The 14,433-nt window shown below is 39.4% G+C and overlaps 1 protein-coding gene across 10 annotated transcripts in view; it reads right to left on the bottom strand.

The window, feature by feature from the left end:
* Positions 1–14,433, bottom strand: part of CLIP1 (CAP-Gly domain containing linker protein 1) — a 107,131-nt gene that overhangs the window by 15,837 nt on the left and 76,861 nt on the right. For all 10 annotated transcript variants that reach the window (XM_029058589.2, XM_029058590.2, XM_029058595.2 and 7 more), the window contains 3 exons: positions 13,684–13,790; positions 9,532–9,652; positions 2,207–2,259 (listed from right to left, as the gene is read on the bottom strand). In XM_029058589.2, the coding sequence (XP_028914422.1) occupies positions 2,207–2,259; positions 9,532–9,652; positions 13,684–13,790 (281 nt within the window). The remainder of the gene's footprint in view (positions 1–2,206; positions 2,260–9,531; positions 9,653–13,683; positions 13,791–14,433) is intronic.

Below are 14,433 nucleotides of genomic sequence, written 5' to 3'. Positions count from 1 at the left end.
CAGTAAGGCAGGATAGAAGAAGTGGTTGGATCAGTGAAGTATCAGTTTGGATGGAGAAGAAACTGAATTTTAGCCATGTTGTGAAAGTTGAACGAGAGATGAGTTGAAGATAATGCCAAAGTTACCGGCCTGTGAAGATAGGAAGGGCAGTAATATTGTTTATAGTGATGGCAAAGGCAGGGGGAATTCAGGGTTTGCATGGGAAGATAAGGAACTCTGCCTTGGACAGGTTTAGTATGAGGGGTCAGCAGGGCACCCAGGTAGGAATGTCCTGAAGGCAGGAGGAAATGCAAGACAGCAGAGGACAGAGCTGAGGGCTGGAGATGGAGATTTGGGAATCATCCACATAGATGTGACAGTTGAAGCCTTGGGAGTGAATGAGTTCTCCTCACTGAGCCTTGAGGGACCCCTCGATTACTGCCCTCAAACATAGGACACTCAGAGTTGGATTCTGTCTCTTTTAAAAATTGAAGTAATTTTTAGAGACACTATATCCCTCATCAATTCAAGTTTTACTGAACTGTAGGTTTTGGAGTTATGACCTCCATATATTCCCTCTATAATGCTTGAAATCTCTAGGGTAAGCTATTGCACCCTCAGAAGGAGATCCTGCTAGTGGAAAAAAACTAATCTGCTCTGGCAGGTAAGAGGATAAACTCTAATGAATCTTTTTCAAGCGGGGGAGAGTTGCTATTGGCAACTCTGCAAATAAGTCACTTCTTTAATAGGGAAGGTGACTGAACAATTCTATTTATTATGTACCCATTCAATATTTCAACTAGCAGTAACACAAAGTCATGTTTTCCCAAGAACATGTCTAGCTTAAATGTAGTTGACAAGCAGTGCCATGTACCCGGAGAAATTCTGTTCATGAACAGCTTGCTTGGGAGGTAGACAGTGAATTTATTAGAATTAGGTTTCTGAAGGGATCGTGGCAGCATTCACTGCACAGGAAACTTAAAGGCAAAATGAAATGTGAAGGTTGGGGGCAATGCTTGACAAGTCTTGCCCAATAAAAGGTTGGGAGGAATTAATTAGAGTACTTATCTGTGGTACTTGTTAAGCGCTATGTGCCAAGCACTATTCTATGCACTGGGGTAGATACAAGTATATCAGGTTGGACACAGGCCCTGTCCCTCATGGAGCTCAGATTCGAAATCTCCTTTTAACAGATGAGGTAACTGAGGCCCAGAGAAGTTAAGTGATTTGCCCAAGGTCGCAAAGCAGACATGTGGTGGAGTAGAAGCCAGGTCCTTCTGACTCCCAGGCCCATGCTATATCCACTAAACCACGCTGAGTTAGAAAAAGAAGAGCGAAAAAAAAAAGGAGCATACAACATCAGACTCCCAAATGGTCAAAGATTAACAAAATGGGCCCAAGAGGCGAAAGACCAAAATAATGAGCCTATCAAGCCTGTAATTCTTTTTTAAATCTAGCATTATGAACTGTGGTTAAAACTTGCTCTAGTATTAATGCTTTATGGGAAAACAGAAATGTATTCAAGTTTAAAAGGGAGATTGGGAGATGGGTTTGGAACTATGAAAAGGGCAATAGGGGAATGAGAGAATAGGTGGTAATACGGAAAAACGGTTTTAAACATTTTTAAATAGTTTAATGTAACAATCAGATATTTTTATAAAATCAAGTTAAAGAAAAACAATAGGGCTATTGGAAAGATCTGCTAATGTAACACTGATTTACCATTTATATGACCTATCATAATGAAAGCATCCAACTCAAAGTTTGATTAAAAAGTGAATTGGACCCTTGTTATATTATTTAAAAATCACTATTACTGGAATATTCTAGTACCTATAAAACCAGGATCTGAAATTGAATCAAATACCCCATATGAGAAAATTGTAATATCCTGGGTTACTGAGATTGAGATGAAAAAAGAAGTGCAATATAGGAGGTAATCTGATTAAGTGAGAGAGAGCTAATATCCACTAAAGAAAATATAGTGTTTAAAAAAAATCAAACTCCTTCAGCTCATACTTTTGAAACTGAACAAAATAAAAATCTTGATTGAAAGTACAAAATAGCATCAAAATAAGCACACGCTTGAGTGCCAAAGTCCTAACATCGTTTGGTGGAGAAAAGAAATCAACTTTCTTTCCATCGCTTTGATAACAAGTAACTACTACAGCAGTACATTCTGATACTTGTGAGAATACGCTCACAAAACAAGTTTGGGAAAGCTTACCTCTTTTTCATCTCTAATAACTGGTTATTGAGTACAGATCTCTCCTCTTCCAGCTGAAAAACAAGAATAAAGAGGTTCATTTGCTTAATGAGCACACAGAAAATGAATTACTTGCTCCGAGTGGAATACATCAGCTCCACCTAGCAAATGTTAATAGGACACCTAAGAAATTAGCTCCAAAGATAATACACTCCTAAATGGGAAGGCTCCCTATGGAGAAATGTATACTTCCTCTGCAAATTCTCAAGTTTTACAACCTGAAAAAGACATGTAAAACCACAGAAACTAAACCTTAAAACCAACGGCTGCCTCCCAACTAGTAAGTTATATGGAAAAGTTTTATAATTTTTATAAATACTTAAGCATTTTTAGAAAGTGATTTTGCTTACTTTCCAAAGTCAGTAAAGACCTGATAAAAAGAACGGGGTAAGAAGTGTGAGAAGGAATAGTTAAGATGGTGACAGCTATATGTGATTTCTGAAATGGCTTCTTTATAAGCCAAACTTATAATTTCAGTATTGAATATTTAGCCTCTTCATTTTTTTCACTGTTTTTCCTCTTGAAAAGTAAAGATGCCACTTCACATTTTAGGATGGGATTTTATTTTCTGAATAGGCTTCTAAATTTTGGCTTTTTTCAGACATTTAGGTTGGGAAAAGTTAACACAGTTTGACTGCCACATGGAAACCACTGGTTTAGACAATAGTTTGCACTTCTTCAGTGTTTAGTTCGGAGCTGATAGATGTTGAAAACTAGACTGATAAAGGGAGAAATGTCAAATTAGAACAGGGGGCCTACATCGTGTGCGACTGTCAGGTTTTGCTTCCTGCTTCTATCACCTAAAAGATGGGTGGGTAGGAACGGACAAAAATACAACTATCCAGTATGATGGCAATGGTGGTGGTAGTGATGGGGGCCCAGTGAAGAGCCAAGTAGCAGCGGCAGGAGCAGGTAGGAAAAAAAAAGTTGACTTCCCAGGAAACCTAAGTTCTCCTCTTCCTTCTTCCTGCGCATTGCTGTTCTATAATTAAGAGTTTTTCTTAGGTTTCATCGTCTCTTCCTACCTCCTTCATCCTATAGGACACTATACAGAGCTTCCTGATCATGAACGGACGTCGTACTTTGAACGGCCAACGTTTACAGTAGTTGTAGGGAAATACTTGTAAGATGCTCACAATGATCAACTAGTATGTGGGTGCACTTGTGTGTGACAGACTGCCTTTTGTCTTTAAGACCAATTGCGAAGTAAGTGGCAAAGATTTCTCACCTTTATAATAATAATAATAATGTTGGTATTTGTTAAGCGCTTACTATGTGCCGAGCACTGTTCTAAGCGCTGGGGGAGATACAGGGTAATCAGGTTGTCCCACGTGAGGCTCACAGTTAATCCCCATTTTACAGATGAGGGAACTGAGGCACAGAGAAGTTAAGTGACTTGCCCACAGTCACACAGCTGACAAGTGGCAGAGCCGGGAGTCGAACTCATGACCTCTGACTCCGAAGCCCAGGCTCTTTTCCGCTGAGCCACGCTGCTTCCCAATGCTTTATAACCAAAGAGACCCTGAAATCCAGCACCCAATGCAACTTATCTTATAAACATTTGGAAAGCCTGCTACCTAGCTGCCAGCCGAACAGGCCCTCAACATAGAGAGTCCCGGTGTCCCCTGAGTAACGGCATTATCATGTTAGCTGTTGGCATCTAGAAAGCCAGAATTCTCTAAAGGCACTGAACAAAGAAAGCACCTACACCTCTCTCGAGGATGGAGTCTTCTGGTACCATTGCTGCTGAGTGAATCTTTTCTTCAACACTGTCCAACTAAGAGGGCTTACAGCTAGGATTATAGTTCAATCCCACCAGTGAAGGTTTTGAAGTCAAAAATAGCAGTTACACTCTGACAGCATAAAGTACGCCCCCTGTGTCTGAGGATTTCTAGGCTCACCACCCACACAGGGGCAAGCTCCCTCATTTCTTTCAACTCCATCTTTTAAAGGAGGAAGTGAAAGGTCATGGAAAAGGGGAAAATTGAAGCTTTTTTTTAATGGTATTTGTTAAGCGCTTACTATATCAAGCACTGTTCTTAGTGCTGGGGTTAGATAGAAGCTAATCAGGTTGGACACAGTCTCCATCCAACATGGGGCTCACAATCTTTATCTCCATTTTACAGATGAGATAACAGGCACAGAGAAGTGAAGTGACTTGTCCAAGGTCACAGCAGATGAATGTTGGAGCTCGGATTAGAATCTAGGGCCTCTGAATCCCCGGCCCGTGCTTTTTCCACTAGGTCACACTGCCTCATTTCAAAGCTCTTGTAGAAAAGATTTACCAGAATACACATTTATGTTGCTAACACAGATCTTTGGTTATAAAACCCCTAGAATAAGGGCCTATACAATATGTATTTTACAACTGCTCTTCTGCAAACAAATTTTATCAAAACACATGGACATCTGACAATTACTCTCCTCCCCTTCAAAGGTTTATTGAAGGCACATCTCCTCCAAGAAGCATTCCCAGACTAAGCCCTTCTTTCCTTTTCTCCCACTCATTTCTGGGTCAAGTTGACTTGCTCTCTTTATTCGTGCCCCATCCCAGATCCACAGCATTCATTTACATATCTGTAATTAATGTTTGTCTCCCCCTCTTGGCTGTAAATCTGTTGTGGACAGAGAATGTGTCTGTTATACTGCTGTATTGTACTCTCCCAAGTACTTAGTACAGTAGTCTGCACAGAGGAAGCGCTCAATAAATATGACTGAATGAATGAATAAAGTGTGTGCATACTGCAAAAAAATGAACCTCTTCCATCCTCCCTAATTATTAAGCAGGAAGCTGTAGGGGTCTCTTACTCTTGGGAAGAGGGAGAGCCTGAACACAAAGGGAATCTCCTTCATGTTCCTACAAAGACTGAGGATGTTAGAAGGACTCTAGAGGGATAGTTTATATAGACTCTTCTTAGAACAACAATGAGGAAAAGCAGAAGGCAAAATTCAGCCTAGATATAGTGCCTTTGCAACTCATCTCTGCCTCCTGATTTATTCCTAAACAACATTTGAATCTGTTCAAACAAACCAAGGAAAGATCTAATGGCTAATGTTTGGGAAGAAACCCTGATTGACTGAAAGGTAAAGGTCTTTCCCTTTCCCTACATTTTGCTTAAAACTGTTTCTTCCTAAGCAGTAAACAACATTGAACTGGACCCAATTTAACCAGCTGCTATATCTCCATTTTCTGCAGTCTTAACCAGCTGCTACATCTCCATTTTCTGCAATCCCCACAGTTGTGGTTAAAACCGTGACGACCGATCTAATGCACAATGTTTCCAATATGAAACATTTCAAGGTAAAAATAGCTTTCTCCTTCTGCACACGCAATTCTTTGGCTAATTAAGATTCAACTGATTATTTGTGGATTATTTTGCATGACAAGTCCAGGGTATGTAATATAACTGCTTTAACCTTTGGTGTTCAGGAGAAGTTAGTGGTGAAATTCTATTCTTGAATTTGGGCTATAGTTGGCTTGCAGAAGCAGGACACATTTTCGACATTTCCACAGAACTGTGAAAACCAGTATTGTTCCCATAGTGACAGCTCAGTGTATTTGCAGTACATTCAGTCAGGCACATGTTTTTGAGGTTTGGAATGGCAATTTGGATATTTTTCAAAAATTACCATGTCAAGGTGGAATGTCCTACTGATTAATATTCATTATTTTTATGCAACTCGTGCATCTAGTACAGCAATCTACACATTGTAAGCACGTAATAGATGATGGTGTCTTTTTGTTTTGGGAGGCAGAAAATAGTGAAGAAGAAGTTAAAAAAACAACAACAAAAAACTCAAGCCTTAATCCAGGTCTTGTAACTACTCACTGTGTGTCCCTGGGCAAGTCACTTAACTAACATATGCTTGATTCTCCTGTCTGAAAAATGGGATAATGCCAACTATTCCTCCCTCCCTCAAACATTATGAGGACAACAGATAAGAAGAAATTTGGGAAAATTAAAGGAACTGAGAGGGCCACAGTCAAATTTATATGGCATTTTATTTTCCATTATTATTATTGCTCATTATACAAATAAACGAGGGCTGGATTTCACTATTTGTATTCTGATGTCTCTGCCTGAATCTGCTGTATTATTTTTAATTTGAATCTTTACTAGATAGAAAAGAGGGTAGGTTGTCTCAAATTAGAGCTTCATTGCACAGGGAACCCTCAGAAGGAATAAGCAGTCCATTTGGAATCCTTGTTTGTTTAGAAGAGAGAAAATACCTACGGTGATCCCCAGCATCAAACTCAATCAATAGTATTTTCTGAACTCTTAGTCTGAGCAGAGCACTGTACTGAGTGCTTGGAAGAGAAAAATAGTTAGTAAACTCAATCCTTCCCCTCTCCAGTGTGTAAAATACCTTACAGGTAGCAACAAGAGTTCAGTGGTGGATACATGTGCTTATCACTGTGTCCATGACATTGCTGTCACACTATGCAACTCTAAGCTCATCAATGAACCAGTCCTGTTTCAGTTAACCCATTTTCCCAGCCTTAAAAAAAAATAGATATGTGTGTGTGCAGCAATGACGGTAACACGTTCTTTTCTCTGTGCTCAAATTGGCCCTAATCATTCACAGTACTCTGAATTTGTCCAGAGTCCCTAGAATTAAGAATGAAGGTATGCTGCTAATCTATCACGAATAGAGGGGGAATCCCTTCTATAGCAGCGAGTTTAATGTGACTTTCTATTCTCTCCAGTTTCACTGCTTAAATCTGAAAAGGGAAATAGTGGTGAGATGGGAAGAACAATGAAAGGGGAGGGTAGAGGCTCATCTAACGCAGTCTTTAATGTTAAGAGCTACTCAGTTAAAGTTGACCCACTAGCCACTGTTTCATGAGGAAAAGCTTAAATAACTTCCAAAAGATTTCAGGATGCCTTGGCTTCTGCCAGGCAATGCAAATAACTGGGATGTGGTTCGTAAGAGATGGGGAAGGGCATCACTTTATGTCCTTGAGAGAAAAGGGCTGAAGGTCCCGAGATATTTCCATGTTGGATATGGGACACACCTGAAAGGACTTTTTCAAAAATATAATCTACCTAAACTAAACTAACACCTCTATGATCCTTTGCTAAGGATAGCTGGCAACGTCTGAAGCCTAAAGCTATGAATCTAGCAATCAAATTTACTGAACACTTACTGCTTGTAGAGAACTATACTAAGGGCCTGGGAAAGAACAGTATAACAGAGTTGGTGGACATTTTCCCTGCCCACATAGAGTTTACAGTCTAGAGGGGGAAATCTATTCAATTTATCTGATACCAGTCCTTGCATGTCTCACTTGTGATTCTTTTGTAAGGAATGATTTCTAGTCTAGTACAGGCAAATAGACTATTAGGGTCAAAGAAACAAGAAGAGACCCTGTTAATGCTTTTGCTTTCATCATAGGAGAGTATCTAAATCATTCCAAATAGATGGGCATCTAGTCAAAATAATTGATTCAGCTCTTCCAAGAAAGAATAATCTAAAATTTCCTTTATTAACTCATTCCTGCATTTAATAACCCTCAGGGACAGGAGGCCTTATCTTATATCTCTTCCATAGGATAATTTTAGGCTTATTTTGTCATGAACTGTCCTTAATGGAGTTATAAGCCAGCTCTTTTTGATTCTCCTGAGGGGAGTGGGGGGGGGGGGAATCAGCAGATTAAGTACATGATGGGTTAAGTCAGCTCAGTTTTCCTTCATCAGTTCTACTTTCTAACCCATACTCATTCTTAGTGACTTTTTTGGACTTTGAAAAAATAAAAAATTGCCAGCTGTGAGGCATACTACCAGACTCAGTACTTCAGCAGTGATCTGATCATTGCTTAAAATAAATTGAGGATGGATACCTACATGCAATATGTTACGTATTCAACCCAGTATCAAATTTTAAGGTTCCTCTCCTCACCACAATAAGGCTTACTGAAATGTAAACAGCTGCAACAAATATCCAGGCTGCTTCTCCCACCAATTATGACAACCTGATGCTTAAACCACACTGGAGAGAAACTTAGTGAGCAGATGTGGCCTGAGAGACAAGGACTTGCCTTTCTTTAAGATCTTTAATTTCTCTAGATTCCCATGATAAAGTGGTAGTCTCTCAAAAGGAAGAAGCTAACACTAATCAAACCTACCTACCTAATAATCTAGAATATGAGGGAGAACTTTTCTTTTTATTCTTATCAAACCCATAGGGAGGGCTGGAATGGGGCAGAGAAATAAAGGGGATAATGGAGGGCTGGTCACAGGGATAAGAAAATGATTCAAGCTGCAAGTTAACAAGGAAAAGGAACAGTGAAGTTCTAAAGTTCAAAGTGACTGACTGCAGAATACAAAGACTTTAAGAGATGTAAAACCTCTTTCGTTCCCTAAGCCCCGCAACAAGTACCTGAGCTAGGCACTTGTATTACCACATTGGTTACTCATAGTTATAAATGGCAACATCTTGTAACGGATAATATATTGTCACAAGAATGGTCAGTGTTTGCAAAGCACATTGGAAAATTAAAATGCCATCCTAGTGCTAAGCACAGTAGTGACGACAACACTGCAAAATTCTATTTTTAAAACGTGATTCCAAGATGTTCATCTATACTCAAACTTAACCCCATCAGTCTAGCATTGTAAAGCCACTTGTCTGACTGTTGAAGAAGGATCAAGTTTAGATACCTCATAAATAGAAGGAACTACATTTTAGTGTTGAAAAACACTATGTAAGCAAACTGGAAAATCAAGTCCTACTCACTGCTTATTCTGCCACCAGAAGCCTATTCGATAAATAGAAGCATCCAAGGGGGTAGTTTTCCTGTTATTTCTTCCATCTCACCCATTCCGAATATGAACAACACACAGGCATACGCTTGCAGATCCTTTCAGAAAGCAACGCCCACAAAAGGGATTCTCCTGTTTACCAACAGGTACCTCTCCAAAACACACGAAACCCTTAGGATTGGTTTTCCTTAGAAATGACTAAACTCGACTCCCATTTTATGGAGGGGAAACCTTCTTGAACAAGTACTTTGAAAACTAAAACTGTAACCAGGAGATGCAAGTGAGCTCATTATTCTCATGACTTAGCAATTAAACCTCCCTTGGGGTTACTTATTTGCAAGTTCCCAATGGCTTTTGCCTTCTAAAGACTGTAGGGCTTTTGCTCCATTTTGCTCAAGTCTGAACTCAATTCAGCATTTAATACAGCGCTCTGAAATCCAGCTTGAGTTAGCTGCAAAGCACCTGATGGCAATGCAAATACCAGAGGATTCCAGCAGCTTTTTTGAATTGGAAACCACCTACCTTTTGATGACTTGTGACTTCGTCCCTGCTTCTTCCGAGCTCCTCGGCAAGTTTAATGTTCTCCTCCTGCAACGTGGATAGCTGCTGGGACTTCTGAGCTGCCACCAACCTCAGGGCTTCGCTGCAAGGACAGGCAGTGCGGGGTTACCATGGAAACAAGACAGGCAAGGAAAACTGTGGGAGAGAACTAGCTTCAGAGCACTGAGGAAAAATGTATCTGGGTCACGTGCCTAATAGCATCTATAATAATAGGTGAGTGACTGCCATCCACATGGGGAACTGACAAAATGACTTTAACCCTTTAAAAGGAAGGTTCTCAAAAATGTCCAGGGTTAGCTGTCTGACACTGACGGTGCTTTAACTGCTCTGCTTTGTATGCTGTTCTTTCTGGCAAATGGAAAAATCCTACGGTCCTGGTAGCCAGTATTTCAGAATTGGGTACTGACGTGAGCGAGACATATTTTGAAAATAACCAGAGGTGAAATGCCCCAGGAAGTTATGGGTTTTAAAATTACATAATAGTTCATTATGGGCAGGGAATGTTGTCTGCTGAGTCTGTTGTATTTTACTCTTCCAAGTGCTTAGTACAGTCTCTACACATAGCGAGTGCTTAATAAATATGATGGATTGATCAATAATTGTTGGTTTTATAAATAACAATACTCTCACTCTAATCCTGATTTTTCATTATAAAAAGCGACAACAAAAAACCTGACCTCAACTAACCTTCGTAATTAAAAGGTGTAGAAGAGTTAAGTATAATCAGAGGTATATATATTAAACATTTTCCAGGCATTCGAGTTAGTCTCATTATAGGAAACTAATATTCTGCAGTGGAAGGTTATTTTGCAATTACGAATTTTAGGTAAATAAATGTTGGTTAAAATCCACTTAGTGGACTGTCACACTCTGTTGAATTCAGAATCAAATTATCTTGGTATGAATCAATTTCCTGATGGCACAAACATCTATTTTTAACCTCCACTTTCGACTGAGTAGTGGAACTCTTTGTGTTTTGATTTTTCTTAATGTTGAACTTTATGTCAGTGATGTGGAAGCCTCTCACAGACTGGAAAGGTTTAGGGGATTAAACCTAGATTCAATAAAAGCTTCCCTTCTTTTCACCTAAAACTTATTTTTAGAATTGCAGATTGTCAAATACTGTGAAACTGGAAAGAAAAAAAATTAGAAGTTTTGGTCTCTAACTTTTTGACTGTCTAAAAGCTCTGAATTTGTGGATATAAACAAACACAGAAACATGCAAATACAGTTGATTTCTTAACTTATTATATATGTTAGCTAAAGTTATAAGCAGCATTTAGAGCTGTACGGCTTTGCAACACGGAAAAATATCCTTTTGCAGAAGCCTCCAGTTGAGGAACTGCTAGGCAATATTAGTAAAATGAGTTAGTGTTAATTTCCTAAGAATCTAATTTGCCAATTGCTTTCTTGAGCCATTTTAATTACTATGCTGAACATCGCTAAGCCTTCATTACCCTGGCAGGCAAGTAATTAAAGGGAGAAAATGGATTGGAAGATAGAGCTTTTCTTAATTCAAAATTATAATAATTCTTTACTCCCATTAGATTCAGGGGCACTCAAAATATTAACAGTTCTCTTCAGAGTACAAACTAGGCTTCTCGAGAAGGAATGGGTAACTAGATACCTGTGAGAGGAATTTCACTAGTAAAAGTTATTTAATTCAATCTTTAAGTGATGGAGAAGAGCTCAAGACTGGGGATTTGGAACTTGAGAAGTGACCAGCAGAGTTTAAATCAGAGCCCCATACCAATAGTGATGTCACTTTACTACTTGGAGCTACAGTTCTCCGATCAAATAGGGAATGACAATTATACTTGAATCAATGAAGAGGATTGAGCACCGTTCATATAAATAAATGCTAAACATCACTGGGAATAAAGCCTGAGTTTTGGAGCCAGAGACAGACCAGTAGGTCTGTAGCTACTAGGTAAGATTCCTTCTTCGTGATGCCCCCCACCCCTGCCAGCCCCCTGCCAAGAGAAGAACTGTTCCATTAAGAAATTTTTCATGTCAAAAGGTGGATCTGGACTTTACTTAAACCACCATATGTTGGAAGCCCACTGAGTTCAGGGGAAAGCCAGGCCAAGCTGAAGAGCGATCATGCCTTGGGCCGAGGGAGTAGTAACAGTGGGATCCGAAGGCCTCCAAGTTTATTTTCACTTCTGACTGAAGTGTGAGGGCAAGACAGTGGTATTATATAATGGGCTGGGGAAAGAGGGGGGGTTAGAGGGGATGAGAGGGCAACCCAGCCCTAAGCAATTTCCTGGAATCTATCAGATAAAAAGCAAAAGCCATTCTCTCAAGCAGGAGAACTGATCATATTAGGGAACCATTACGGTCTTTCCCATTTCCTGGCTGACCCATATCAAAAATACCGACTTGGAATATTCAAGGTGGTCTGGGTGACACTGCAAGCCTTGAATTCCAGGAGAAGGAAAGACAGCCTATATCTGGATTCCTCTGCTTTCTATTCCCTTTTGCTGGGACACAATCAGCTCACTGAAAGGAAGGCTCGGGCAGCAGGAGATAAATTAGTAATCTCCTGAGACTCAAATCCTGCCTTACCAGCTGCCCAATGCAATTAGAGTAAAAACATGTAGCTGTTTCAATAAGACAAAGGTTTACTTAACACACATTAGGTAAGAATAATCAAGCCCAACTTTTCAATGAGACGAATGGAACCCATGCTACTTTGAATGCACTGCATCCAAGTTGGTATAGATTTTGTTTATCCCACATGTACATGAACCATGAAAAGTGAACTACTATGAAATTCAGATTTTGAAATTAAGTCATACAAGTACTAGATTTATAAACCCATGACACGTCCATCACTTTCCAGGAAGAGGTGGCCACTGAATGTCAGTTCTTTGACTTCACAAGGCAAAAGATAGAGGGGTAAAGAAAATAAGGAAATTACTCCACTTGATCCAAAAGGTAAGTCATGCACAATCAAAATCTGGATGGGGTTCGTAGGAAAATGAATACAGCACTTAGACTGCCGAAGTTGGGGAAATTAGTCACATAACCAAGTTAGCGGTCTGTTTCCAAGAACATCTTATGAGCACTCAATAATTACTAGATTTATTCTTCAGAATAATAACTATGGTATTTGTTAAGCGCTTACTATGTGCTAAGTACTGGGGTAGACACAAGGTAATCAGGTTCTCCCACGTGGGACTCACAGTCTTAATCCCCATTTTACAGATGAGATAACTGAGGCACAGGGAAGGCAAGTGGCTTGCCCAAGGTCACACAGCAAGTGGCGGAGCTAGGATTAGAACCTACGTCCTCTGACTCCCAAGTCTGTGCTCTTTCCCCTAAGACACGCTGCTTCTTTATGATAACATTAGTATGATCCAAAGTTGAAACAAAACTCAGAAGCCAAAATGACTGCCTAAAAAGGGTAAGGATCATTGTTTTATAATCAGTTTGGGTTTCATCAATTTGTCCTATTAACAGAGGGCTTCAAATTCTTTAAGCTTCCCACCCAGTTGTAAAAAGTGAAAATGAACTATTTTGCCTCCCCCATTAAAAAAACTGTCAGTTCAACTCCAGTTTCTGAACTGTGAGGTTCAAAGCAGAAAGAACACAACAAGACTGATACTGCCTGGATGGAGCCTTTGGCAACCGAAATTATTAAATTTTGAAGTCTGAAATCCCAGAAGCATAGCATTAAGATTTTACTGTCACAAACCTGATCTGGAAACCCTAAAGCTCTAAAAACATATCCTAATTCCATCCATTTGCTTTCTATCCTATAAACTGCATAATGCTTTAATGAGTGATATCAAAAAATGTGATTCAGGTTATTTTTATTTTGAATGCTAGGAGAAAGAATGGGGATTGAATAAAAAATACTGATGCCATCAGAAACTGAAACTAGGTACTGCCTCATGCAGGAGCGATATTCTACTTGACACATGTAAAGCAGAATAGTAACAAAACTCATGCTTCATAATTTTGATCAGCCTCTTCCCTCTCCCTCTTCACCTAACCTTTTCTAAATGACAGTAGATTAAACACTAAAAAGGAGAGTGTTGTCACGAGGCTTCAACGTACACTAAATTGTCTAAATAGGTCTCAAAGGGAGCACACAGAGATACTTACAGTTCTTTCTTGAACTCTTCCAATTTTTGGTTCCCTAAACTCAGAAGCTCTTTTGACTTATTCAGCTCTTCCACATTTTTCAAATTGTTATGTTTAAGGGTATCCAACTGTGAAAGATGGGGGAAAAAAAGAAAACCTTGTTGAAAAGAATGAAGAGAGAAACTTTTAGTGACACACTGTAAATCTACTCATGAAAAAGGCAATTCAAAGGCTTACTGTTGCAATTAAGTCATTTTGGAAGCTTAAAAGCTTTAAACTTCCTCTTATTCCTATATCCAAATAGACATTTTCCCTGCACAGTATGTTCACATTAAAAATAACTATAAACTTTGATGCTAGACACTTAAAAACTGAAGTTATCTGTAACCTTAACAGAAGTCCTCAACATTTACCTCTGTATACTTAGCAAGACAGATTTCTAAAGTGGTTGTTGGAAACAAATTAATGGCTCAAAAGTTTTTTTACAGCACAGAAAGTAATATAGATTTTAGCCCCACATTGGATTTAGCCATATCAGTGCAGAATTGTAGCCATTCTAGAGGAATGATTTCTGAGGTTCCGCATACACACATACACACACACATACAAGATTTGCATTGCTTCCAATACCGCAACATGTGAAAGGGAGAGAGTGGAGGATTGAGCTCCTAAGACAAGAAATCCATTCTTTTGATCATACGTTCTTGGTTTCCAAATGGTTATTGGGCCTTTCTGAAGAACTTGCTGTCCCTGCAGCTTTTCTTGTTCAGT

Source organism: Ornithorhynchus anatinus, chromosome 2, assembly GCF_004115215.2.
Source record: "Ornithorhynchus anatinus isolate Pmale09 chromosome 2, mOrnAna1.pri.v4, whole genome shotgun sequence".
Taxonomy (NCBI): domain Eukaryota; kingdom Metazoa; phylum Chordata; class Mammalia; order Monotremata; family Ornithorhynchidae; genus Ornithorhynchus; species Ornithorhynchus anatinus.
The sequence above is the reverse complement of the archived record's forward strand: the minus strand, read 5'-3'. Positions and strand labels throughout refer to the sequence as shown.